The sequence below is a fragment of the Chionomys nivalis genome, chromosome 24, assembly GCF_950005125.1.
Source record: "Chionomys nivalis chromosome 24, mChiNiv1.1, whole genome shotgun sequence".
NCBI lineage: Eukaryota > Metazoa > Chordata > Mammalia > Rodentia > Cricetidae > Chionomys > Chionomys nivalis.
Genome location: NC_080109.1, coordinates 35,113,376 through 35,138,280, shown reverse-complemented (window position 1 = coordinate 35,138,280; position 24,905 = coordinate 35,113,376). Strand labels below are relative to the sequence as shown.

At 37.8% G+C, this 24,905-nt stretch overlaps 1 protein-coding gene across 3 annotated transcripts in view; it reads left to right on the top strand.

Moving 5' to 3' along the window:
• Afg2a (AFG2 AAA ATPase homolog A) overlaps window positions 1-24,905 on the top strand; it is a 180,966-nt gene that overhangs the window by 7,688 nt on the left and 148,373 nt on the right. For all 3 annotated transcript variants that reach the window (XM_057757278.1, XM_057757276.1, XM_057757277.1), the window contains exons 4-10: window positions 4,047-4,105; window positions 5,472-6,092; window positions 7,130-7,259; window positions 7,654-7,710; window positions 9,786-9,909; window positions 12,278-12,533; window positions 17,686-17,840. In XM_057757278.1, the coding sequence (XP_057613261.1) occupies window positions 4,047-4,105; window positions 5,472-6,092; window positions 7,130-7,259; window positions 7,654-7,710; window positions 9,786-9,909; window positions 12,278-12,533; window positions 17,686-17,840 (1,402 nt within the window). The remainder of the gene's footprint in view (window positions 1-4,046; window positions 4,106-5,471; window positions 6,093-7,129; window positions 7,260-7,653; window positions 7,711-9,785; window positions 9,910-12,277; window positions 12,534-17,685; window positions 17,841-24,905) is intronic.

Here is a 24,905-nt window from a genome sequence, read left to right as displayed (position 1 = left end):
AAAAAAAAGAATAGGATTCCTTGAATTGCAGGTGGTTGTGAACTGCCATGTGGGTACTGGAACCTGAACACAGGACTCTAGAATAGTAGCAAGTTCTCTTAGCAACCGAACTGTCTCCATGTGTTTTTATTTGTCTGTGTTTTTTTTGTTTTTTGTTTTTTGTTTTTTTTTTGGTTTTTCGAGACAGGGTTTCTCTGTGGTTTTGGAGCCTGTCCTGGAACTAGCTCTTGTAGACCAGGCTGGTCTCGAACTCACAGAGATCCGCCTGCCTCTGCCTCCCAAGTGCTGGGATTAAAGGCGTGCGCCACCACTGCCCGGCTTGTCTGTGTTTTGAGGCAGTTTTACTTCAACTTTTTAGATCAGTCTGGTTTGCTCCTACCTCCTCCTTTTGAGTACTTAGGTACATGTCACTGTAGGCAGATCAAGAAATAATTTTAACTATGATAGTTCAAGCAAAGAACTTGATTGCTCACATTCAACCAAGTAAAAACAAAGACCTGTTACTACCAAGAGTTTTAAATTGCTCCTACTGAAGGGTGAATATAGTGTCTCACCCATCCTCCACTAGAATTTTGAGTTAAATTGATTGCTGATGAAAGTCTAACCCAAATTTGCTTTAATAAAAGAGCCTTTTGATAATTTAATACCAGCTTAGTAATAATTTAGGTAATATATGTGTAAGAATCCCCCCAAAAAATTTGTTATCTTGAGTTTAAAATATTTTCTTTTTTTGTATATTCCAAGCTTGGGTTTTGGCATCATCTCCTTTCCCCCTTTGAAAACAGGAAACTGTTTTCAGAACAGTTAATGAACATTTCAGAACTCCTTAATGAACATTGTTTCAGATAGCAAAAGCAAAGACTATAATATTGAGAATCAGTTTTATATATTAGATGCTTATACATGTGTGCTGGTTTGAATGAGAGTGACCCCCATGGTCTCATATATTTGAATGCTTGTCCTCAGTTGGTGGAACTATTTAGGAATGATTAGGAAGTATGTCATGAGGGTGGCCTTTGAGGTTTCAAGATCCCACACCATTTCCACTCGCTCTCTCTCTGCCTTGTACTTATGGATCAGTTGTGAGCTCAGCTCCTTTTCCAGCACCATGGCTACCATGCCTGCTGCTGTGCTCCCATCATGATGGTCATGGACTCTAGCCCTCTGGAACCCCCAAATTAAATGCTTTCTTTTATAAGTTGCCTCAGTCATGGTGCTTTATCACCACAGTAGAAAGGTAGCTAAGAACATATCACTTGTACACATTGGTAAGAATGAACAAACATGCATTTATCCTTTTGATTTTTATTTTCTTGTCATGCCTTTCAGGGTATCTATTTCTGTCTGTATACCACCCCTCCCTGATTTAGGATCTCACTATATCCCAGACTGGCCTCCATCTCATGATCCTCTTGTCTTACTCTCAATTGCTGGGCTCATAAGTCTGTGACTGGTTTATTTACCCCTTTGAGGCAGATGAAATGGGTAAGTTGTGTGTTTCATGAAATACTTGGTGGCAGTGTTGCTGTTAAAGCAGGTTATCATCCGAATGTGTTGAAACAGCGAGACAGGAAGTAGTCATCGTTGACTGGAGTTAGCACTGGTCATTGAACTAGTCTCACCTTATTGGGGCTGAGCAGTGTGGAAAGATTTTAAAAGACTGTGGATTTAAATGATATCTTGATTTTTAAATTTTGATTTTTTTAAAAATTACATTTTAAATAGGGCAGCAGAATATAAACAAGAAAGTTAATTTCTACTTAGGAATATCAGTCATTTAAATCAGGGTAGCCAAAGAATTTTATTAGTGATATCGGAGCTATTTCTAATGGAAATGACTTTTATCTATACCTGTTCTTCAAATTTGTTACTGACTTTTATTCACTTAATAAAGTAAATAGGTAAGGGCCAGAGAGACTGCTCAGGGGTTAAGAGTATTTGGCGCTCTTGTAAGATGGCTCAGGTTTTGTTCTCAGCACCCACATGGTGGCTCACAGTCACCTGTTTTTCTAGTTCTAGAATATTCATTGCCTTCTGGCACTTAGATTGTGTGTCTGCATACATGAAGGCAAAATACACACACACACACACACATATATATATATATCAAATCTTAAAAGTTATGTAAGTATAACTTGATTTGGTGTTTTACAAATATAATTCAATTTAAGTTAAACTAAGTATGTAGTTGATTCTCATTGTTTGTTTGTGGTAGTTATGTTCTCTTGAGGTTTCTTTCCTTCACACTGATAGAGAAAACAGAGCCATTGTTCTTGGTGAGGAATTTGTATAGCTGTGTATCTCTTACATAGACTGTGATCTTGAATACCTAGTTCTGATAGGATTCTATGTATGCTTCATCAGAACGGGAGCACCATTATGTTAAGAAATTTGCCCGAGGCTATCTCCATGTGGAGTTGAGTTCAAACTCCCTCTGCCTGGCCCCAGAGCTAGATTTTGTACTGTACCACATCCGTCCTGCATTATCTCTGAGTCAGAGCTGAAACAAAAGGCAGAGTATCACCTTAGTCTACCTCAGGTGACGATATAATTAATAGATGAGCCAAACTTTGGGGTACTGTTACATCCATAGCACCCACAATTACTGTTAATTCTGCATGTAAAATTAATCTTCAGTAAAATGAATTTGTAACATAGCATTCACAGATAGGAGTTTTGGCCATATTAATACAGTTTATATTTCGATTAAATGAGCTTGTTAATCAGTCTCCCCTGGCACAAAACTGCTTCTGTTCTATGCGTCACTGACAGTTGGACAGTTGTGGCTTTCTCTGTTTACACATTCCTGCTGACACATGGAAGAGGGAGAGAGTGTTTGAAGACTTTATTTACGTAATTATTTAAAATATTTTCTTTTGTGGGGTGTGTGTGCGTGTGTATACAAATGTTGGAGGTGTGCTCTCCTGTGTACAAGTGTGGATGTCTTTCTCAGTCTGTGTCTATCTGTCCATCCATTTGTTTCTCTTTCACTGAATCTGGAGTGTGCCATTTGGGTAGATTTGCTGGCTAGAAAGTTCCAAGGTGTTCATCTATTATGTCTTCCTTTGCAGTGTTGGGGTTACAAGCCTAACTTTTATGTGGGTGCTGGAGATCCGAAGTAGGGTCCTGTTGTTTGGGCAACAGATACCCTCGGAACCTTCTCTTTAGCCCTTTGGAAACTGTTTATAAGCAGGTTTTAAAAGTAGGTGCAGTGGTATTGGATGTGCCTACTTCCCGTACTTCCTGTATCCAGCTCTTCTGGTGGAGACAGTGATTACTAGGACGATCCCAAACTGTTCTACCAATCAGAGACCCTTCAGCAGAAGCATTCAAATATATGAGCCCTATGTTTTCCTTAGGCATATCCCTCAGAATCAATTTTCATTGCAGTTAGTACCTATTTTTCCCTACTTGCACCTCTTCAGGTAATGCACTATACAGGATTTGATTTTCCTGAAGATATAATGTGTAAATTATGCAAAAGGGATGAAGTTAGCTATGAATAGAAGCTCTCTCTCTTCTAGGCAAGTTCAGAAATGGAGTAATCAGTTTAGGCAAGTGTGTTTTCAGATGTGTTTGACTGATTCACACAGAAATACCCTTCACATTATGATTTAACATGCATGGTTCATGAATGTATCTAGATAGATGGATAGCTATATATACACATGTATATGATACATGTACATGAAGTATATGTGTATAAGAAAACGTTTTATAGAACAGTATTTACCATTTCCATGCAGTGTGCTCTGACACTTCATATGGGATTGTTTTTTTATTGTTTTGTGGTCTCCTAATGAATATTACCTTACGTTTTGAAGATCACTGTCCTTAACCTTCTGTAGCATCAAATTGAAGATATTTTCCTGCAAGAAATATGTATCTGAAAAGTCTAAAAAACTGCCTAAATTGTGCCTTTTGCTTTTAGGTTTTAGACAAATTGTTCTTCTGGTCTATATCAGCCATGTATGGCACTTTTTCTGTGGTTTAGTTTTTAATGTACCTTATGCTGATTTCTGTTTGTTTTTCTTTCCTCTCTGTAGTGACAAAGATAAGGAAATTAACGAAGAAGAACTGACTGGTTGTATTCTGAGAAAACTAGGTGAGAATAGTATTTTAAATTGTCTTCAGTTTTAAGCAACAAAGCAACAAACAGTGCTTGTAGACTTTTTTTTTTTTTTAAATAACTAAGTGACTATTCTCTTATTTTTGTCCATCTCTCCGGCCCAAACTATTTTCATTCTTCAAATACCCATTTGAAGACAAAGCTGGTGGTAGAAGTAAAGCACTCTCTCTCCCCCTCTCCCTCTCTCTCTCCCTCTCCCTGTGTGTGTATGTGCGTGCATGTATGTATGGTGCCGCAGTGGTTTGGGTCCTGACACCCTAAATAGAGGTAATGGGATGAAGAAAAGACAAACACAGAGAGACATATACAGAAAAGCTTGGGTCTAATGTGCTCACTCTGATGAAGTAGCAATTGCTACTTCCACCAGACAGAAATCTCAGTATTTTATTAGGTACAACAAAGAGGGCTAATCTCAGGAGGAAGTGTCTGTAGGTAGACAGTCTCAGGCTGTAAACATCTGGGAGGAAGAGGAAGCTGCAGTTGCTAGTTTAAACACACTCTCACCTGGACCCCCCAGGAAAGCTTTGCTCTCCTCCTTTTGAACCTGGTCCATATGGTAAATAGCTTTGCCAATTTAAAAATGGGTTTGAGACTTTGGAGTCCTTCTCATAGCTGTGCACATGTCAGCAGTACACACTGACTCAAGGCGTCAGTCACTCAGGACTTTCTCTTCTCCATACACGAGTGCATGCTTGTGTGTACATGCATGTGTGTGCTTGAGTAGACATGGAGGCCAGAGGTCGACACTGGGTGTTTCAGTCCCCACCTTCTTTATTTACTTAGAGTCTTTGACTGAACCTGAAGTTGGTTCAGCTAGACTAGTTGATGAGCAAGCCAAAGGCTTCCTCCTGTCTGCTTCCCCGGGACTGAGATTACAGGGGTGCATAAAGACGCTAGGGATCTGTGCTCAGGTCCGTGTATTTGTTCAGTAAGCACTTTATTTTTAAAGATTAACTTATTTATTGTGATTGTGTTGTGCACGAATGTTTGTCTGTGTACACCACATAAGTGACTAAACTGAGATTTTTAATCTTTGTGCTTGCATATTTTCCAATGAGGAACATTGCAGTGATGGTTTGAATGTGCCATTTAAGCTTAGTTGGTAAAAATGGATCTTTTTTTGCTATGATTTCTAGAATTTTAGATTTACTGGTGTATAGGATTTGGAAGAATGAGTTTTTTATACAGCTGATACTGTGTCAGGGGAATTTATCCCCTCTATTTTTTGTGACAGATTCTTTATTAGTGTTCCAGGTTTGTTAATAGCAAGTAAGTTGCTGTTAAAACTGTTATATGGGAAAATTATGCTGATGTCTATATATTTAATCAATTGTTTTTTTAGATGGCAAGATTGTTTTACCAGGCAACTTCCTGTACTGTACGTTCTATGGACGACTCTGCAAGTTACAAGTCTTGCAAGTAAAAGGGACAGATGGCACAACATTGGGAAAGCCTCAGAGTGCCTCTGACACCCAGGGAGTGGCCTCTGAACATTCTAGCGTGGAGAGCAGTGACGTGGATATATCTTTCCAGCTCAGCCAGTTAGATCTGAAAGAACCTCAGAGCCCAGTGTCACAAAGTACCCCCTGTAAATCCGCTAATGACAGGATTATGAATGAAACTGGGGAAGTTTTGTCGGATGTTACACAGAGCCCCAGAGATGGCAGTGGACTTGGACTTAAATGTAGTTTTGATTCATCCAGAGAAGGAAATATACGGCCTATCAATGAAGAGAAACTACTGAAGTCTACCAATGCAGGGGCAAAGAACAATACTGATACATTTTATTTTATTTCTTCAACAACAAGAATCAACCTTAAAAAAATTTGTACAAATTCAAAAGAACAAGACAGCCAATTCAAAGTAACTTACGACATGATTGGAGGCTTAAACAGTCAGCTGAAAGCAATAAGAGAAATAATTGAACTGCCTCTCAAGCAGCCTGAACTTTTCAAGAGTTACGGTATGTCACCTTTAGTTTGCTATGTTCGTGTTCCATTCAAACTCAGGCAGTTGGTTAGCCCCACTCTAATACAACTTCTCATCCTCTTGTCCTTAACTTCTGTGTCGTGTGTTGTATTGGCTTTGGGAGATGATAGTTAAACGGCTTTTTTCGATGGTTGGTCTTTTTAAGTTGTGATTTGTATGAGTGACAGGTATGTCCCCTGTGTTAGCATATTACCCAATGTTGGTGGACTGGATCTTCAGAAAATATCTTTATTTTATTTTATTTTTGTTTTTTTTTCGACACAGGGTTTCTCTATGTATCTCCAGCTGGCTGTCCTGGAACTCACTCTGTAGACCAGGCTAGCCTCAAACTCACAGAGATCTGCCTACCTCTACCTCCCTGAGTGTTGGGAATAAAGTGTGTGCCACCATCGCCTGGCTGAAAAGTATCTTGTTATGCTAGATAAGTCATAATGTTTAGAGAAATAAACTGATAGTCATGGTTCAGTTAAACCTTGTTAGGAAATTTAGTTCTTTGTGTGTTTGCCTTGAAGCAAGTAGTTAACGAAGTAACTCACTCCTAGGAAACTCAGAGCTACTTCTGCATGTTGTTGTACAAATTCTTTGCTTCTATTTCTTATGTAGTTCCACCCATTTTTCCCCTTATGAATCTTCACGTATGTAAAAGGAACTCATGGATTTGTGTATTTTTTTTTTTAGTAATTTTTGTATTAAGAGTACAAGTTGGAAGAAAGTATGTTGTGTTCTGATTGCTGAACTGTGCTACCTGAGATGGCGCAAGACAAGGGCTCTGTTTTTAAAAACAAAAACACCAAAAAAATATTCATGCTTCCCTCACTGTGTGATTTGTAGAGATAGAGAAAGTCATTGCTGGGCTCAGGATTTGGGATAAATAGTACATCTTTCTGGGAAGTAGGGAGAGATAGGATTCCATTTCTAACTTATGTTGGAAGTTGTATGGCAATTTAACAAGAAAATTAATAATCATACTGAATGCACTGTGTATTTTTGTGTTTTTTTTTTTTCTTATAGGAATTCCAGCACCTAGAGGGTTGTTACTCTATGGTCCTCCCGGCACTGGGAAGACAATGATTGCTAGGGCTGTTGCTAATGAGGTTGGAGCTTATGTTTCTGTAATTAATGGTCCGGAAATTATAAGCAAGTAGGTATATGATTTAAAGTAAATGTTCACTACTAAGTTTATATATTTCAGGTGTGGCTTCTTAAATAGTTGTGTTATATTTTTGCCTAGATATTCCATGCTTTAAACTGTTTTTGAGTATTTTAAATTCGCCGCTCTTTTTCTGAGGCATCGTCTTACCTATGTAGCTTAGCCTGACCTTTACTTTCGATCTTTTTGCCTTCATTCCCCAAATGCTGATATTATATATTTCCTTCTAAATTTGCTTTATATTATGCACAAAATTTGTAAATAAGTTCTGAAAGTAATTTTAAGTATTTTAGAAATGCTTGAAAATTCAGACCACCTTTTTATAGAAAAAATCTTTATAAATACTAAGAAATGTAAAACACTACATGTTTTTTATCTCTTACAGATTCTATGGTGAGACTGAAGCAAGGTTACGCCAGATATTTGCTGAAGCCACTCTACGGTACTGTTAATATTTGATGTTTTCGAATTAATAATTGAAACTCTGTTTAGTGAAAAATAGTGGCACTTTATGTAAAACTAAGGAGTAACACAAAGATAGTGATGGCCTTAGAGACTGATGGGAGACTTCAGGAAATGTTATCTGTTTGTGGACGTTTGATAAAGAAGTTACTACATGACATAAAGTAGAAGACTGTTTATTTCTGCTACTGTGATAAAATACTCAGAAAGCAACTGAGTGGGGCAAGGGTTTTTTATTTTCATGTTTTCCTTTTTTTTCCTTAGCTTACAGTTTTAGGTTGTAGTCCATTATTGTGGGAAAGTCAAGTAGCAGCTCGGCTCAGCTGGTCATATCACGTCCATGGTCAAGAGCAGAAAGAAATGAGTGTATCAACATTTGCTTGCTTGTGCTCAGCTTGAGTTTTCCACTCTTAACGGTTCAGGGCATGTAGGGAATGGTGTCTTTCCTATGGATTTACTTCAGACAGAGTTCCTCAGAGACATGCCCAAGGACCAATTCAATTTAGATAGTTCCTCATTGAAATTGTAGAGTGATTTTAGGTTGTGTTAGTTGACATTTATAGCTAGCCATTATGGAGTCTTATTTTCTATGGATGCTGGAATGTTTTTCTAGTTTTATGAAGAATGTCACAAGAATTTGATAGGGAGTACATGAAATCTATAGGTTGCTTTTAGTGACCTTTGTAACGATGTAATAGTATTAGCTGTCAATCCATAACATGGAAGGTCTTTCATATTTTCTTGCCTTCTTTATCTTTTTCAGTGTCTTGAAGTTTTCATGTAGTTTTTTCACCTCCTTGGCTAGATTTTTTCCTAGGTTGTTTTTCTTTGTCTAAGTCACTGTAAGTGGATGTGAGTTGGTTTAGTTGTTCTGATTCTCTCTGGGAAAGTTTGTTATCACTGTATAGAAAGGTACTGGTTTTCATGTAATTTTGTATTGGTACTTAGCTGAACCTGCTCACCATGTCTTAAGTTTCCTGCTGTAGCTTCTAAGTTCCTATATGTAGGATTATGTCATTTGGGAGTGAGGATACTTGGGACATTTTCCTGTTTGTTTGCACCTCTTCCCTTTTCCTTTTCCTTTCCTTTTTGATGATACTGAGGATTGATCCTAGGGCTTCATGGATGTAAACAGTTACAGCCCCAGCTGCCCCTCTTATTTTTCTTGCCTTACTGCTGTACCTTTGTCTGAGTACTGTATTGAAAAGGAGTAGTGAGGGTAAATACATTTGTATTGCTCCTGATTTTAGAGGAAATGCTTTCAGTTTCCCCCATTTTGTGTTGTGTTGACCAAGGGCTCTCTTGACTTCATTATGTGCCCTAAGTTGGTCTACTTAGGCTCAGGGCTATGGTATGATATGCCAGAGTTATTATAAGTATATAAGTTCTACTCTTGGCCCCCAAGTCAGGCCTGTCTTTCTCTGTGCACTCCATTGCCAAAGCAGAGCTGCTTCAGCTTGTTAGTATTTGGCCTCAGGCTTTCCATAACTGCCTCTTAGGGCTTTGCTTCACTTTCCGTCAGTTCCGAATAATGGGTTTTCTCTCAAGATTTTCCCCAGTCTTTGCCCTTAGTGTCGTACATAAAGTGGGATTTCTCTTTGCTGACCCATCTGCTGAAAGAAATGCTGTCTCCCTGACAGCCACAACTGGCTTTCAGGCTTGTGCAAGCTCTGGGCTTGTTCCAAAGTGTAGGACTGTTGCTTGTGTCTTTTCACTAGTCTCCCTTTGAAAAGTGGGGGTTGCAGGTGGTTCTTCTGTTTTTCCTCTTTCGGCTCAGAGACAGGTAACTGGAACTGTGTACCTCCTGACATTTTATCTATGTCTTTGAAGCATCTTGCCACTACTGTGAATCTTTGGAATAGTCTGGTTTTTCTTTTACTTACTCTTACCCTTCCCCAGGTCACACAGAGGTCTTTTATGAAAGGCAGATAGGCTAGAATGTGAGGTTGATAACTTTGCACTAGAAATAATTGAAATTTTTTTTTATTTAGCATTTCAGTGATTTTGTTTTTAATATTGATAAATAAAATTGAAATGTAATGCATTTGTTTTTAGGCACCCATCAATTATTTTTATTGATGAACTGGATGCACTTTGCCCTAAAAGAGAAGGTGCTCAGAATGAAGTGGAAAAGAGAGTTGTAGCCTCACTCTTAACATTAATGGATGGCATTGGCTCAGTAAGTCTAACACTGGCATTTAGAGTATGTGGTAGCAACACCTACCAAATGTATCTGGGTGTGTATCAGGGTGAGGGAAAATCAAGCATGAAGCTGGGTTAACAATCAAGTAATTAGCTTTCATAAATTGCTTGGTAACTAAGAGACCCACATAGCCTGGCATGTTTTTCTGTTACATAAATAATTTACCGTGATATATTTGTGTGTGTGTGTCACGTGATATTAATTTAAAACCCAAGACACACGTCAGTAAAGAAGATTCCTTATTAAATCTTAGTGAATTTTATTAAGCTTCCCTGGATATTATGGTATATGCTTGTAGTCCCAGTTCTTAAGGAGGTTGAGGAAGGACGATCATTCCAAGGCCAGGTATGTAGTGTATATAAGGCCAGCCTTGGCTAAGTGAGATTGTGTCTCAATAAACTAAATTTTAATAAGTTCATGAGGTGGTTTTTTTTTTTTTTTTTTTTTTTTTTTTTTTGCCTTGAGAAGGTGTCCTAAAAACTGAGTTATTCTTGTAAGTTGTGAGTCTCTCTTCTTGAGGTAGAGCCTTGCTGTATAACTCAAGTGTCTTAAAAACTCAGTTCTTTTCTCACAGCCTCTGAAGTGCATGACTACAGCCCGCTTTGTATTTGTGTATTAGTCAAAGCTATGATATGCTAATTCTGAAAATGACTAATATAGAACAGGAGTAGAGGAAAATTCTCTCACACTTTTGACATCTGTCAACCAGAAAAATGTACTTCTTAGATTAGATTGAAAATGGCCAACGTTCTTAGATTCACAGTATGTTAGCACCAAGAGAAATCTTAGACAGCACATAGTCCCACACCTTCCTTTTGCACAGTAAAAAGCAAAAGGAATGTTCGATTTTTATTTCCCATTGGTGGGAAATGAATCTGTGAAAATAATGTGAATTTTTGTATTCAGTCAGATGTTTCTTTAATCAGGCCAGGTCTTTGGTAAGAAACGTGTGTTGGGATCAGTGTTGGAGAGTCTTAGACATCAGGGCTTGTTTTGATGGCTTTTCTTTGCAAGTGGGACAAGCCATCTGTGGAATGTGTTCTTGCTTTTGACAGGACTAGAACCATGTAACACAGATTTTCGAGACACGGTGTCTCTGTAGCTTTGGTGCCTGTCCTGGAACTAGCTCTTGTAGACCAGGGTGGCCTCGAACTCACAGAGATCCACCTGTCTCTGCCTCCCGAGTGCTGGGATTAAAGGCATGCGCCACCACCACCCGGCAGGCACAGATATTTTAATCTGCAAACATTTAAAGCGCCTGGATGTGTACTTTTAAATTTATAAATTCATAGTAGTTTATACATTTTCTGCTGGTATTAATTGATAATGTTTTTTTCTTATGAAAAATCACTAGATTCTGTTAATTCTTATCTCTGAAATTACACTTGGATCATCTGATTAAAAATTGGATAATGTCTGAAAGTTACTAAACATGGTGATTGTAGTTCTTTATAATTTGATATTCTCAACCTCATCTTCAGATTCAGGGATATTGGTTATGGTTCCATATTTTCTGGAATTTAAAAAATTTATTACAATAAAAACCAGGATTGGCAAGACGGCTGGCTCAGCAGGTATAGACTGCCACCATGCCTGACAGCACGAGTTCCACCCACAACTTACAGGCAGGAGGAAAGACCTGTTCCTGTGGGCCGACTTCTCTGTGTCCTGGCAGCTGCTCCCCAATAACCACACAGAGACTTAATATTCATTTTAAATGCTTGACCAATAGCTTAGACTTGTTTTTCAGCTGACTCTTATAACTTAACCCATTTCTATTAATCTGTGTACTGCCCCAGGCTCGTTTACCTCTTGTATGTACTTCCCACCCTGCTTGCTCTGCTTCTCATGGCGTCTCCTCTGACTCCTGAGACTCTGCCTAGTCATCGGCCAGTCAGCATTTTATTAATCAAGAAGAGTAATACATATTTACAGTCTACAAAAAGATTATTTCACAGCACACTCTTGAAAGTTTTGGTCTCTGAAAGAAAACAGTTGATGTGTGAGAAAGAATTCTTAGATAAGTTGCTAGTTAAGCCTGGTTCTGTATGAATACTACTTAGGTTGTAACCTTCACTTCTAAGTAGAGGAAAAACTACTTAACTACTAGAATGCTTTATCAGATAAAAAGTATTTAGACCAAACTTTGAAATAGCTCTTCTAAAGTTAATAAATGTTTAATAAAAGTTTATTAGAAATAAAATTTGAAAATTTGTTAGTGGAAGTATGTGGATTAATGCTTAATACTCTAGACCATCCTAGTCATTCTTTTCCAGAGTCATTTTTCACCTCTCTACTTTTTTAAAAAGTAAATATGTAATTCATTCTTATTTTATTTTGTTAGGAAGGAAGTGAAGGACGGGTATTAGTTCTTGGGGCCACAAATCGCCCTCAGGCGCTAGATGCTGCACTCAGAAGACCTGGACGATTTGATAAAGAGATTGAGATCGGGGTTCCTAATGCCCAGGACCGGCTTGATATTCTCCAGAAGCTGCTCCGAAGGGTGCCACACTTGCTCACTAAAGCGGAGCTTCTGAGGCTGGCAAACAATGCACATGGATATGTTGGCGCAGACTTGAAGGCTTTGTGTAATGAGGCAGGTGAGAGTGACTGTCTCTGATGAGTCTGTATTGACAGTTTATGTATATACTGATAATTTGGTTGTTTCTAATTAGAAATAGCTTTATCTTGTTTAGTCTTAAAATGTATGTATTAAATAAAAATGTACATAACTTGGAAAACTATGAAGAAAAAACACTTTCATTTTTACCTCTAGTAGAACATACTCTTGGAATTTTCCTCAACATGTATGTGCATGCACACATAGCAAGATGTGTAGGTGTTAGAAATGGTGACATTGTTATTACTTTGTTTTGGAACTCAGGAAGTTACAGTTTATTTACAGAGTAGTCTGGTGTTTGTGTTGAAACCATCATAGCAAAACTCAAGAATGTGTGTTACAGAGACATTTTAACTGAAAATGTGTGAGGGCTGTTAGTTAACTCCTCCACTGCCTGCTTAAGAGCATCATAAGGACATAATGGAGGATGTGTGGACACACGTACCATAGTGCATGTGAGGAGGTCAAAGGAGGCCTTCAGGTGTCTGCTTATTTTTTCCAGGCTAGATGGCCCTGGAGTTTCTGGTGAGTATTCTTTCTCTGTGTCATGCTGCTGCAAGTGCTGAGATTCCAAACTTGCACTACTACATCCAGCTATACACGAGTTTTAGGATTCAGACTTGGGTCCTACCCCACTGGGCCGTCTTTGCAGCCTCTGTCGTTACTTTTGAAGCTCTTCTGGGCAATAGTTTAGAGTATTTTCAACTGTGGAAAGTATGTTTTAAGTCAAGGTAACTTAGAAATAGTTGATTCAACAACTAATTTATTGAAAGAAGTCCATTTTGTTTTTCTGAAGGATCAGGCATGTCTGTAATCTTAGATGTATCCCCAGGTCTCTATATGGCATGTTTTCACATTCTTTCCTATACTAGACTCTTTTTCTACTGTGGCATTATGTCAACATCCACCTTATATTTTCATATTATACTTTTTAAAAGGTTTAATTCTTGTGGTAATAGAAGAAATTTGTTTTTAAATGAGAAATTTCATTATTTTGAGCTTTAATTTTGAATGGAAGGCAACTTTTGTGCAGCCAATTTATATTTATTATGCTTTGAAGATTTCTTTAATCCTTTACCCTTTTCAAAAAAGGATTTATTTTATATTTAGTTTTGTGTATGTGTGTTTTTGCATATGTGCACAAGTACTGGTACCCTCAGAGGCCAGAAGAGGGCATGTGATCCGTTGGCCCTAGGTTACAGGTAGTTGTGAGCCAACTGATGGGTATGCTGGGAACAAAACTGTGGTCCTCTGTAGCAGATGCTCAAATGCTGAGCCACCACTCTAGCCCCTTGTTTTATTCTTTTTACCTGCCCCAGCTAAGTCTGGGAAAAGAAGGAAATACAGGAAAATAAATTCAGATGAGATAGATGAGAATGTTTGAATGTCTTTCTTTTGATGGAAAAAATATTTTTTTCATGTTCTCAAAGTTGCCATAATTTCCAAACTGGAGGACTACTGGGTGGGGGAGCTGGTAAATAGAAACGTTCTTTAGTATAATAGGGCATAAGGAAGGCCATTTTTTTCTTTCTATGCTGCTTGTAGTTTCATAGGGAGCGATGGGGCTTGATGTAGAAATAAATTTCCTGTGATCCATGAAACAGATGTATCAGTGGATAACCTTGCTTCTTTTGTCTCTTCATTGGTGATTAAGAGTCTGGATTCCTGTGTTGATCTGTAGACCTTCCTATGATGCCCAGACAGGGATTTAGTCTTCAGTCATTTAGCAGATACTTTCTGACTTTATACTACATTCAGCTCTACTAAGGGAGGCTTCATGATTCTTGCTTTCCAGAAAGAATCTAACAAAGGAGAGTGATATATAAAGAACTGTTAGTTCAGTAAAAAAGTAGTCATAAATGTGGTTATATAGAAAAGGTAGCTCCCGTGAACCCTAAAGAGAAAAGAGGAGTTTCAAATGGATTGAGAAAGAGAAAATGTCTCTTCAGTCCTCTCACCAGCCCTTTGAGAGAAGCATGTGGTAGTTCCTTTAGAAGTCAAGTAATAAAACATATTTTTCAGGATAGAATGGCTTTACAGTTCAATAATAGAATCTGTATAAAGTTTTAAAAAAAGGAAAAAATATATACAAATATTTTTTGATCTATCTTTCCCAGGACCTGATCTGTTTTACTCTAGGCTGTTACTTTCTCAACTGTGAGAAGATAGATTTATTTTAGAAAGATTGGTGGTAGAATTACAGTCTGTTAAGTTAATGTTACAGCATTGGTGTCATTTTTTTATCTTTATATAGCAGAATAAACAAACGTTTAAGAACAGGGTGCAAGAATGTTTCTACAAGGAATTTTCTTAGAGGCAGGATAATAAGTGAATAACTTCTTAATTTTTAAAAAATACTTAATTTTATATGTATGGGTGTTTTGCTTGCATGTTTGTTTGTATCACATGTGTCTGGTACCTGTAGGGAGGCCTGGAAAGGATGTCAGATCCCCTGGGACTGGAGTTAGAGATAGTTGTGAGCTGCCATGTATCTGCTGGGAATCAAACCCCTGTCTTCTAGAAAAGCAGCCAGTGCTCTACTGCTGAGAACTTCTCTCCAGCGTGTAAATAGGTTTTGAGGAAGGGTTGGGTAGGTTTGCATTTAAAATCCCATTTGTGATCTTAGTCAAGTTTGAGCCTTATTCTTCTCCATTTGTGAATTGAGTAGCTTAGAGGAGATGATATTGAGGTGCTGTTGCAACCATGACATTGGTTAGATAAGTGAAAGGGAAAAGATAACAGCAATACTCCAGTTATTTATTAAGCCTGCTGTGGCCTCATACAGAATATGGATTTCCAGGCTGTCCCAGTCTGTAGGACTGAGGCGTCATCTTTCGTGAAGTACTTATGCCAAACTGGCTGTAACTTCTGGCCTAGTTCTTCTCTGTGTCTCTTCAGTTGAAATTTGAAATATGAAAAATATGAAAATTGGAAATATTGCAATAGTATATACTTAACAACTGGATCTTTTTTTGATGTCCTACCAGTTATAATATTTAATGTTGATAGTTGGGGGTCAATCTTATTTCAGATGTTAATTTTTGAGGTAGTGTGATGTGCTGTGTACAACTTGTCCAAGACTTTGTTTTGTAGCTCACCCTTGTAAGCAAAGAGCAGCTTTTTGAAGTATTTTATCTCAAATGGACATTCTGTTTACAACCTAGACTGTCTTATCCTGACACTTTCTGACGGCCTTTCTGACTAACCAGCTGCATAGTTTTTTTTAATTCCCTTATTTTATAATGTTCTAAAGTAACAACATAGACAAGCAGAGTGACCTCTTTTGGAAAACATAAAATATTAATTATGTAAACTATGCTGAACGTTGGAAGATGCTTAGCAGCAGTGTTTTCCATGTATAGAGATTTATAAATTTACCTTTTAAGACTGCCTGATTATATTATGAAATAGAACTTGATTTCTTCAAGGAGTAGGCTGTTGGTTTTTTTTTTAATAAAGGAAGAATTTGCTTTATATTGCTGAGAATTTATCTTAGCATTCATGTTAATTACACATTGTTTCAATGCATCCATATCAAACTGGGGTCCTTGGAAGATAGCATCACAAAACAGAAGAAATTAAAACTTATTTCCATTGATATTATTGTTATGGCACTTAAATTGGTTTAATAGCAGTGCTGAATCTGATTTTTATGACTCAGAAATTCTTAACCTATGGTGTCCAAAGATATGAGATGTTCATACTTGCTTATTTTTTTTTTTTAGCAGAAATTTTTGGAGTATCTGCTTTGTGCCTGAAAGAACCTGTTTCTGATATTTTTTCACCAAAATTTGAATTCTACCAACTTTTTCTTTATTTGAACTAAAATACTGAGTTAATAAAAGTTCCACATTTTAAAGACCAGGGAAATAACATGGCTTACTAGAAGAAAGCTTGCAGAGCTCTGGGTTAAAATGGTAGTTTTATACTTTATCAGCTAAGAGGTAGGGCAATCCATTCTTCCTCTTGATTTCTGTTTCTTCAGAAGTTAAATAGGGGAGAGAGTCTTAAGATGTCACAATAGTTATCTGTCTTACTTACTATTAGTGCTATGCTGGAAGAGATAGACATGCTTTCTTTATTCAGATACACAGGCGCTCAATGTGTTTATTGATAAGTATAGTGATATTTTATTTGTATTCTAAGATCAGAGGGCAAAGCAGCCATACTAGATGACCATACTGGCTAGGGAGTGGTGGCTCACACCTTTAATCCCAGTGTTTGGAAGTCACACACCTTTAATCCCAGCACTAGGGAGGTGAAGACAGGAAGGGATATAACTGAGCATACTGAGGAGAAGAGATAGGAATTCGCTGGAGTGTAGAGTCTGGGGTTTGGTGGAGATGCAGTGCACTGTAGGCAATCTGAGGATCGCCCCTTTGGTCTGAGCATTGATAGAGGTTTCTCTAGTGGCTTACTGCTCTGCAGCTCTGATCTTCACCTTTAACCCCTGTCTCTCTCTCTGGGTTTTTATTATTCCTGCTACATCTGAGACCCAATGTTTGGGATATGAATTTACCCAAAGGCCATTTGCTTTCTAGTTCTTTTCTAGCTTTTCTGTTCTCCATACCATAAACTTTCTTGAGCGAGCATTTTACCCTTTTTATCTTCAATCTCCGTCAGTACCCTCGTAAAACTATCACTCATTACAGATTACGTATGTGCATCTAACTCTCAAGTCATCTTCTGTCTTGTGTTCCACCTCCTTTCAGATCTTCTCGCAGTCTCTCTAAAGTCATGGCTTGGTTTTAGTGCATTCAGGAAAAGGGCAGTAGCAAAAGGCATGCGACTATTGTACTTGTTTTAATGATACCCTATCAGTGCTATTCTTTGATTTTCTTTGTAAATGTTATTTGTAAATCGTTTTATGTTTGCAAAATACCTGTTCTCTAGTATATAATTTCAGTTTGTCATCGTCCTACTGCCTAACTTAAGCACTTGAGTTGTGCTTTGATCTTCCTTATATTTCTGTCCCCATCACCATTAATTCCTCTCTCCATTTCATACATACCTGTAAGTACAAAATACTGTAAATGCTATTAATATCCACAGAGTTTGGGGTTAGTAGTGTTGTTACTTAGTCGGTATTTATGGAATAAGTGATCAATTTTGTGTTCTTTTCCTCTTCATAGGTCTGTATGCCTTGCGAAGAGTTCTGAGAAAACAGCCTAATCTCCCTGATAGCAAGGTGGCTGGTATGGTGAAAATTACCCTCAATGATTTCTTACAAGGAATGAATGACATCAGACCTAGTGCTATGAGAGAGGTAGCAATTGATGTCCCAAATGTAAGTAATTTATACTCTATGCCACCCTTACTATTTGAATACTATTCTTAAGGAAACTGAGACTCCGAGATGACTGACTTAACTAGGTTAACCTTTTTAAAATAGACATGTAAAATTAAATGTTCTCCTGAGATAGTTATAAATACAGGGTGTAACATGAGGGCCTGCTTGTTGGGGGTTTCTGTCCTCCCACCAGGTCCTATAGCTGTTTAGCCCCAAAGAAAATCACACAGAAGTCTTCATAAGTTATAAACTGATTGGCCCATTAGCTCAGGCTTCTTATTAACTCTTATAACTTATATTAGCCTAATATTCTAGTATATGTTAGCCACATGGCCTCAGTACCTTTTTCAGTGGGGTAGGTCATATCTTCCTTCTTTGGTGTCTGGACAGGACTGGGGAGGAATGGGCTTCCTCCTTCCCAGGGTTCTCCTGTTCTCTTTGACCCACCTCTACTTCCTGTCTGGTTGTCCCACCTATACTTCCTGCCTGGCTACTGACCAATCAGCGTTTATTTAAAACATAATTGACAAAATACAGAATTGTCTCACATAACCAGGGAAGTTCTTTGATAACTCGGAGAGGCCCTATGTTGTATATCCTTTGCCTAGTTTTCTCTGGTGATAGCATACTGCAAAACCAGATGAGGTATGCATATTGCTAAACTCTGCTGCTCTGACTTGAACTTCCTCACTGTCAATTGGACTCTGAGTATTTGGTGTATTTAGGCATATGGGGTTTTGTCAGATGGAAACACTTGTGTTTATCCTCATATTCAAATGATTACAGAGTTACCACAGTATCCTCATCCCACTTAACTTTAAAAAGGATATATAAATGGAATTTTATGAGACACAACCTTTTAGAATTAGCTTTTTCATTTAACATAATTCCCTAGAAATTTTTCTAAATCAGTAGTTCTCCTTCTTTGACCCTTGGGGGTTCAAAAGACCTTTTCACAGGGGTCACATATCATATATGCTGTATATCAGATATTTACATGATGGTTCATAACAGCAAAACTACAGTTATGAAGTAGCAATACAATTTTATGGTTGGAGGTCACTACAAGGCATGAGGGACTGTATCAGGGGTCACAGCATTAGGAAGGGTGAGAACCACTACTCTAAGCAGTTACATTTTTCAGTTTGTTCTTTAATATTGAAGTTATGTCACAAGGGATGTCCAAACTCAGGTCCTCATGCTTGTGTCTTACATACTTGATCTATGTAGCCAGTTCCTCATGCCTTGCCTCAGGTTTTATGGTGTCATTGTTTTCAGACCTGGGATGAGGCAGAGTGGTAGGAGTGCATGGTAGAGAACATTTCTTGCCTGTGCAAGCTAGGAATTGAAAGTGAGAAAGGACTGCAATCCATAAAGGCAGATCCTTGTGACTTAAAACCCTCATTAGGCTCTGTCTTGTAATATTTCCACCACTGCCCCAGGTTGCTTAATTGGGAAAGAAGCCTTTACTACATTGGTATTTGAAGGAAGTTTTAAAATAGAAACTATAGCAATATTCTATAATAAATGCATTTATTGATGACATCTTGGTTGCCTCCAGTTTTACTGCTGTGCTTGAAGCTGGTATGGACTGGTATTCTATGAGTGTAAGTTTTTCTTTCTCTTGACTAGATCACCAAAAGTAAAAAAGAATTTTTTTGGAGGGGCGGGGGGTGTGGGGGGGTTCCAGACATGAATTCTCTGTAGCTTTGGAGCCTGTTCTTTAACTTGCTCTTGGAGACCAGGTTGGCCTCAAACTCACAGAGCTCCACCTGCCTCTGCCTCCCGAGTGCTGGGATTAAAGGTGTGTGTCACCACCATCTGGTCCAGGAGTAAAATTTAATTGCTAGGTTGGGTTGTATATAAAACATTTTTTAGTAAGTTTAGTTTTGTTAGAAAACATCAGTGAGCCTAATCAAATTTGATCATTATCAACTAATGATCAAATTCTTCAGGGCTTACTGTGCGTAGTTTCACAGGAAAAGAAAGTGTGGGTTTTGTTAATGTCCCTCATGACCCAGTGATGCCTGATGTTCAAAAAAGAAAAAAGAAGATAAACGTGATCTGGATGATTAGTAATGATAATTATTACTAGACTAGACATGGGCTTATTGCTGCCATGTTGTTTGTTTTCTATATTATAGTTCTTTTGTTCTTTTGTTGTTCTTTGTATTATGAGGATTTTTTTTTATTCCTTACTCTTGATATCTGTGTCTGTTACAGGTTTCTTTTTTGTGTGATTATGCTTACCTCTGATTTCTAATAGCTCAGTGATTATTTTAAACAGATAAATGCAGCTGCATACAAACTACAACTTTGCATCTTTAGTAATACTGATATTTTACTTCACATTATTTATATATTGTCTGTCTTTACAAGTTACTATAGTTACTACTAATAACATTTGCCCTTTAGGTTTATAGTAAAGATGATGTATATGCCACTGTTAATGGTTTACGCTATCTGAATTTTAGTATGTTGTTACCGTAATAGGGACTATATATCTTATTGATAGCATCCTTTCATTTCAAATTGGAAAAATGCTGATTGCCATTTTCTACAAGGCAAATCAAGTTATTTTTGCTTATCTGGTAAAACTTTTCATTTTCCTTCATTCCTGAAGGTTCTTTCTTTATATATATAGCATTCTTGGTGGACTATTTTTTAAAATACATCTAGTTCTGGGGATCTTGTTTATAGTGGAACATTTGTCTACTTTGTCCAAGGCCTTGTTTCCATCCCAAGTTCCACAAAGACAGAATTTACCTCAGCCTTCTAGTCTGCAGTCTTTCTGCTGAGTACCCTCATTGGGGATGAAGGGCACAGTGTGCATGATGGGCCTGCTTTTCTCTTGCTGTGTGCGTCAGCATCCCTTGATATTTGAAAACTTGGCGAAGCATGTTGGTGAATGGTGAAGTCTCTGGTCCTCGGTCACCCAAGCACTGTTGGATATGGGTTCCATCTATCTGATGGAGTGGGCCTTAAATCAAATCAGACATTGGCTATTCCCATAAGTTCTGTGCTTCCATTGCCCTAGTTTATATTACAAGCAGAACAGATTGTAGATTTTTGTGGCTGGGTTTACATTGTTTCTTGTTTACATTTCCCTTTTGGTAGTGTGCACAGTAATTTGTCATACCAAAGATACTAATGTAAGGGTGAAGGCTCCATGTAGACACCAGCTGGACTTCTTCATGCTCAGTTAGTTGTCCTAGCGATGGTGTCCTGCTGTCAGTTTGTAGAGTGCAGCCCATTGTCTTAACAACAGCCTTGGTTGTTTGGGGATTTCCATGTGACCTTTTTGGTCAACAACTCAGTTGAATGCAACCCAGTCTCACTACTGGATTCTTGTTTGGTAACAGAGATGGCTAGTTGAGACTCTGTGTCTCCATTATTAGGAAACCTCATTAGAATTACCTTCATGTATTTTAGGAAGTTTCCACTGCACTTGGTTTCCATATCAACCCTCAAATGCCCCTCAATTCCAGCTGTTTCTTTCTGCATTCTTTCTTTCTACCCTATCTTCCTTCCACTTTCCCATTTGATCTTCCTATTCCCTTCCCACCTACCCCCGTCCACCTGAGAAGTCTATTCTCTTTCTCTCTCCCAGGGATATCCATGTGTCCACCCTAGACCTTCCTCTATATATCTAACCTCTCAAGAGTTTACGGATTGTAGCTTGGCTGTTAGTCACTGTGTTCTTCAGCATTAGAATTTCTGTTCAGTTCTTTTCATTTTTTCTTTACATTTTTTTTTTTTTGGACAGATTTGTGTATTTTAATGTTGCAAAGTTAATGTTGGCCCCTGAAGAGCTTTAGAACAGGTACTAACCCACTGCCTGTCTTTTTGCATTTATGTTGGCACTTATTAGTGCAAAGCGACAAAGTGTGAAGTACTTTTGTCATGTTCTGTAAAATATCGCCTTTAAGAGCATTTTTGTGCCTGACATTGTGAAACTTGGCTCCTGATTAAAGATCAGCAGTCACTCTGGGGCTGTCACAGCCCCCAGAAACCCCAAGGCTCTGTTAGTTCTCCTTTCCCTTTGGGACTTGTCCTTTAAATGTTTTTTTTTTTTAATTTGTTTTATGTTTTTAATCTGATTATTGAGTTCTTGGGCTTGTGTGGCTATATAACTAAAATGTTCTGCTAGAGTACTTATTTAGGAAGAAAGATGTTGCATTTTCCTTGTGAAGTTTTTTCTCACTTATCTGCTTGTTTTCTCACAGCTGTTTCTTTACTCTCAACTGTATTAGCATTTAAATATATTTTAAAGCCATATTGACCAGGATAGGAGCAAAAGAAGAAATGGCCCAGCCATAGAGCATATACTTACTAAGACAGACCTAGAAACCTTAACATAGCATTTATTGAAAGATGAAATATTGAAAGCTAATATTATTGTCTGAAGTTAAGGTGGTAATCAGCCAGTACTTTATGATTTCATGGTGGCGTTAATCCTTCTAGTACAACCAGCTTTTCCACAACTTCCTTCTGTACCTTCCTTCTGTACCTCCTGCAAACGTAAACTGTGAAAGCTTATGTTAATTTTTTTTACTTTTAAATTATTTTCTTAGTACATTGAAAGGTTAATCAATTTTTTGACTTTGAAGTGCTAAAATCAAAAGACATTCCTTAGTTTAAGGATTGTAGTGATTGTAACAAACACACAACACAAAAAAATCCCCAAAGATGTAGAATAATTATAATAGTTAAATATTACTCATGAAATTACAAATGCAGTGACTTCTTTATCTTTTGCCACTGGTCCCTCAAAACATAATAATGACTGTCTCTCAGACATCGAATATAGGGATACTTAGTAAATACTCCAACATATGTAATTAATTTGATATATGCTATCCTAAAATCTCAAAATAAATCTGAGGTGTTATTTTTATCTTCTAAATTAGAAAGAAATTTAAAGATATGAAATAAAAGATCCAAAGTTACTTTGAGTAGTGTCTTCAAGATTTAAGCTCTTTTAATTATTCTGAATTTTAGAAAATAGTGTGTTTAAAAGGCATGAAACTAAAAAGAAACAAATACAAAACTGTGAATGAGCATTACACCCCAGTGCTGGTAATGACTACTTTTAAGACAGAAATAGAGGTAGTTTTTAGATTCTTCCATAATTTCTTATAGCTTATTTTTCTGTCAGCTATTTCTGGCATAAGGTCTTATTCTGCTGCATAGTAAGGAAACTTAATGCATAACTCCTGTGCTCCAAGGCATGGGAATCTGCTCCTGGATTATGTTGCTGCTCTTGCTATGTACATGTAACCATAGAGTCAAAAGTGAATGCCTGCAGGGTTCAGAATACATTATCATTTTTGTTCTTGGAAGTTGAAGTTCTTCTTTGACTTGCACATGTATGCTGTGCTGCAGTGCAGCTCGTTTACTCTTCACACTCATATGATAGCCTCTCACGTGTGCACATGTGAGGAGAGGCATGCGCATGCATGTGTATCCACTGGCAAAGCATTGAACTGAAAAGCACTCTGGTGAGATCCTCTTTCCATGCCTTAATATCAAATTAATTGAGCAATATCTTACTAATGTATGTAGAGAAAAGGGACATCTCTCCAACTTACTGTTAAGAAAGATCTACAGAAATTCAAAAATTGATTATGCCAGTATGTGTACTGTTTATGTATAGACAAAAACTGTCAGAGGCATGAAAACACTACAAATATGGCCAATTGATCATTTAGATGTCAACCTACCAGAGGAGAGACTCTCTGATGGAGGTTATTCCTGTCCAGGCAAAGCCTGCAAGAACTGCAGGACCGTTGACTCTGGAAACTATTGCTCACTTTTGCTAAGGCTGCTTGATGTCTTCTTAATACCTGCACCGTAATGTGTATTATGTGATGTGTATATGTAATCTCACGATTACATCTCAATCTTATGGGCACATATATTTGTGGATGGTCAGGAAGATGATTTTTCATTAAACTTCATGATTTTGATATATAGAATATATAATAGGACATGCTTCATAACTAGATCTGTTTGTTCCATGAGGACTGTAGACATTTAAAAACCTGCTTTGTTCCTTTTGCTCAAACTAACTTTACACAGTCAGCTCATTTTTACCTCAGACAAATTCAAACTAGATTAAAGGTTTTGTAAATAGATCATAAGTTTAAAACTTTACAGCTGTGCACAAGGTCAGAGTCACAGGTGTCTAACGAGGTTGCTACACAAAGCACCCTAAGAAAAACATACCTACCTGTTCTTCACTTGCCAGTCTGCTGGCAATAGACTTACGTCTCAAAGTTTGTCACTGGGCACTGTGTGCACCCCCCCTCAAGTCTGGTTGGTAAAACTCCTATAACTTTGAAACTTTGTATAGCCATGGCAATGGCTCAGCTCCTTATCGCTTATTCTAGGATTGTGCTTTTGGCCAGTGAGAGGTAACTCTTAAATCTTTTTTTATTGCTTCAAGGCGCCTGTAAGAAGAAGAGGGGTTTTTTGTTGTTTGTTTGCTTGCTTGCTTTTTGTGTTTTGTTTTTTGAGACAGGGTTTCTCTGTGTAACAGCCCCAGCTGTCCTGGAACTAGCTCTTGTAGATCATGCTGGTCTCGAACTCACAGAGATCTGCCTGCCTCTTGAGTGCTGGGATCAAAGAAGAAGAAGAAGAGTTTTTAGGCTAGAGGAGAAGAAGCTAGGAGGAATTAGAAGTAGGAAAGGAGAATGAGAATGGAGGCAGAAAAATAAAGAGACTTGTTCAGAACAGCACATGCATGAGAGAGTTCAATCTGAGCCCTGAAGAAGACTTTGGGGCAGGAACCCTAAGTCCCTCTTTAAAAAACAGTGTTTACTAAATCAGATGTGGGAAATATTGAGTCATTTAGAAGATAGTTCTTATGTGTACTTGTTCATCTTTTGTATAGGTTTGAATAAAATTAAAAAGAACAAGTCAAAAATTAGAATGTACAGGAAGGAACTGCTCATCAGGGTGTAACAACCCTGTTGTACTTCTGCCAAACGCACACTGTTTTATACTAATTGTTGCCTTCTCTGGTAAACGGTAAGTGTGATTCTGCCAGTCATTGGTCTA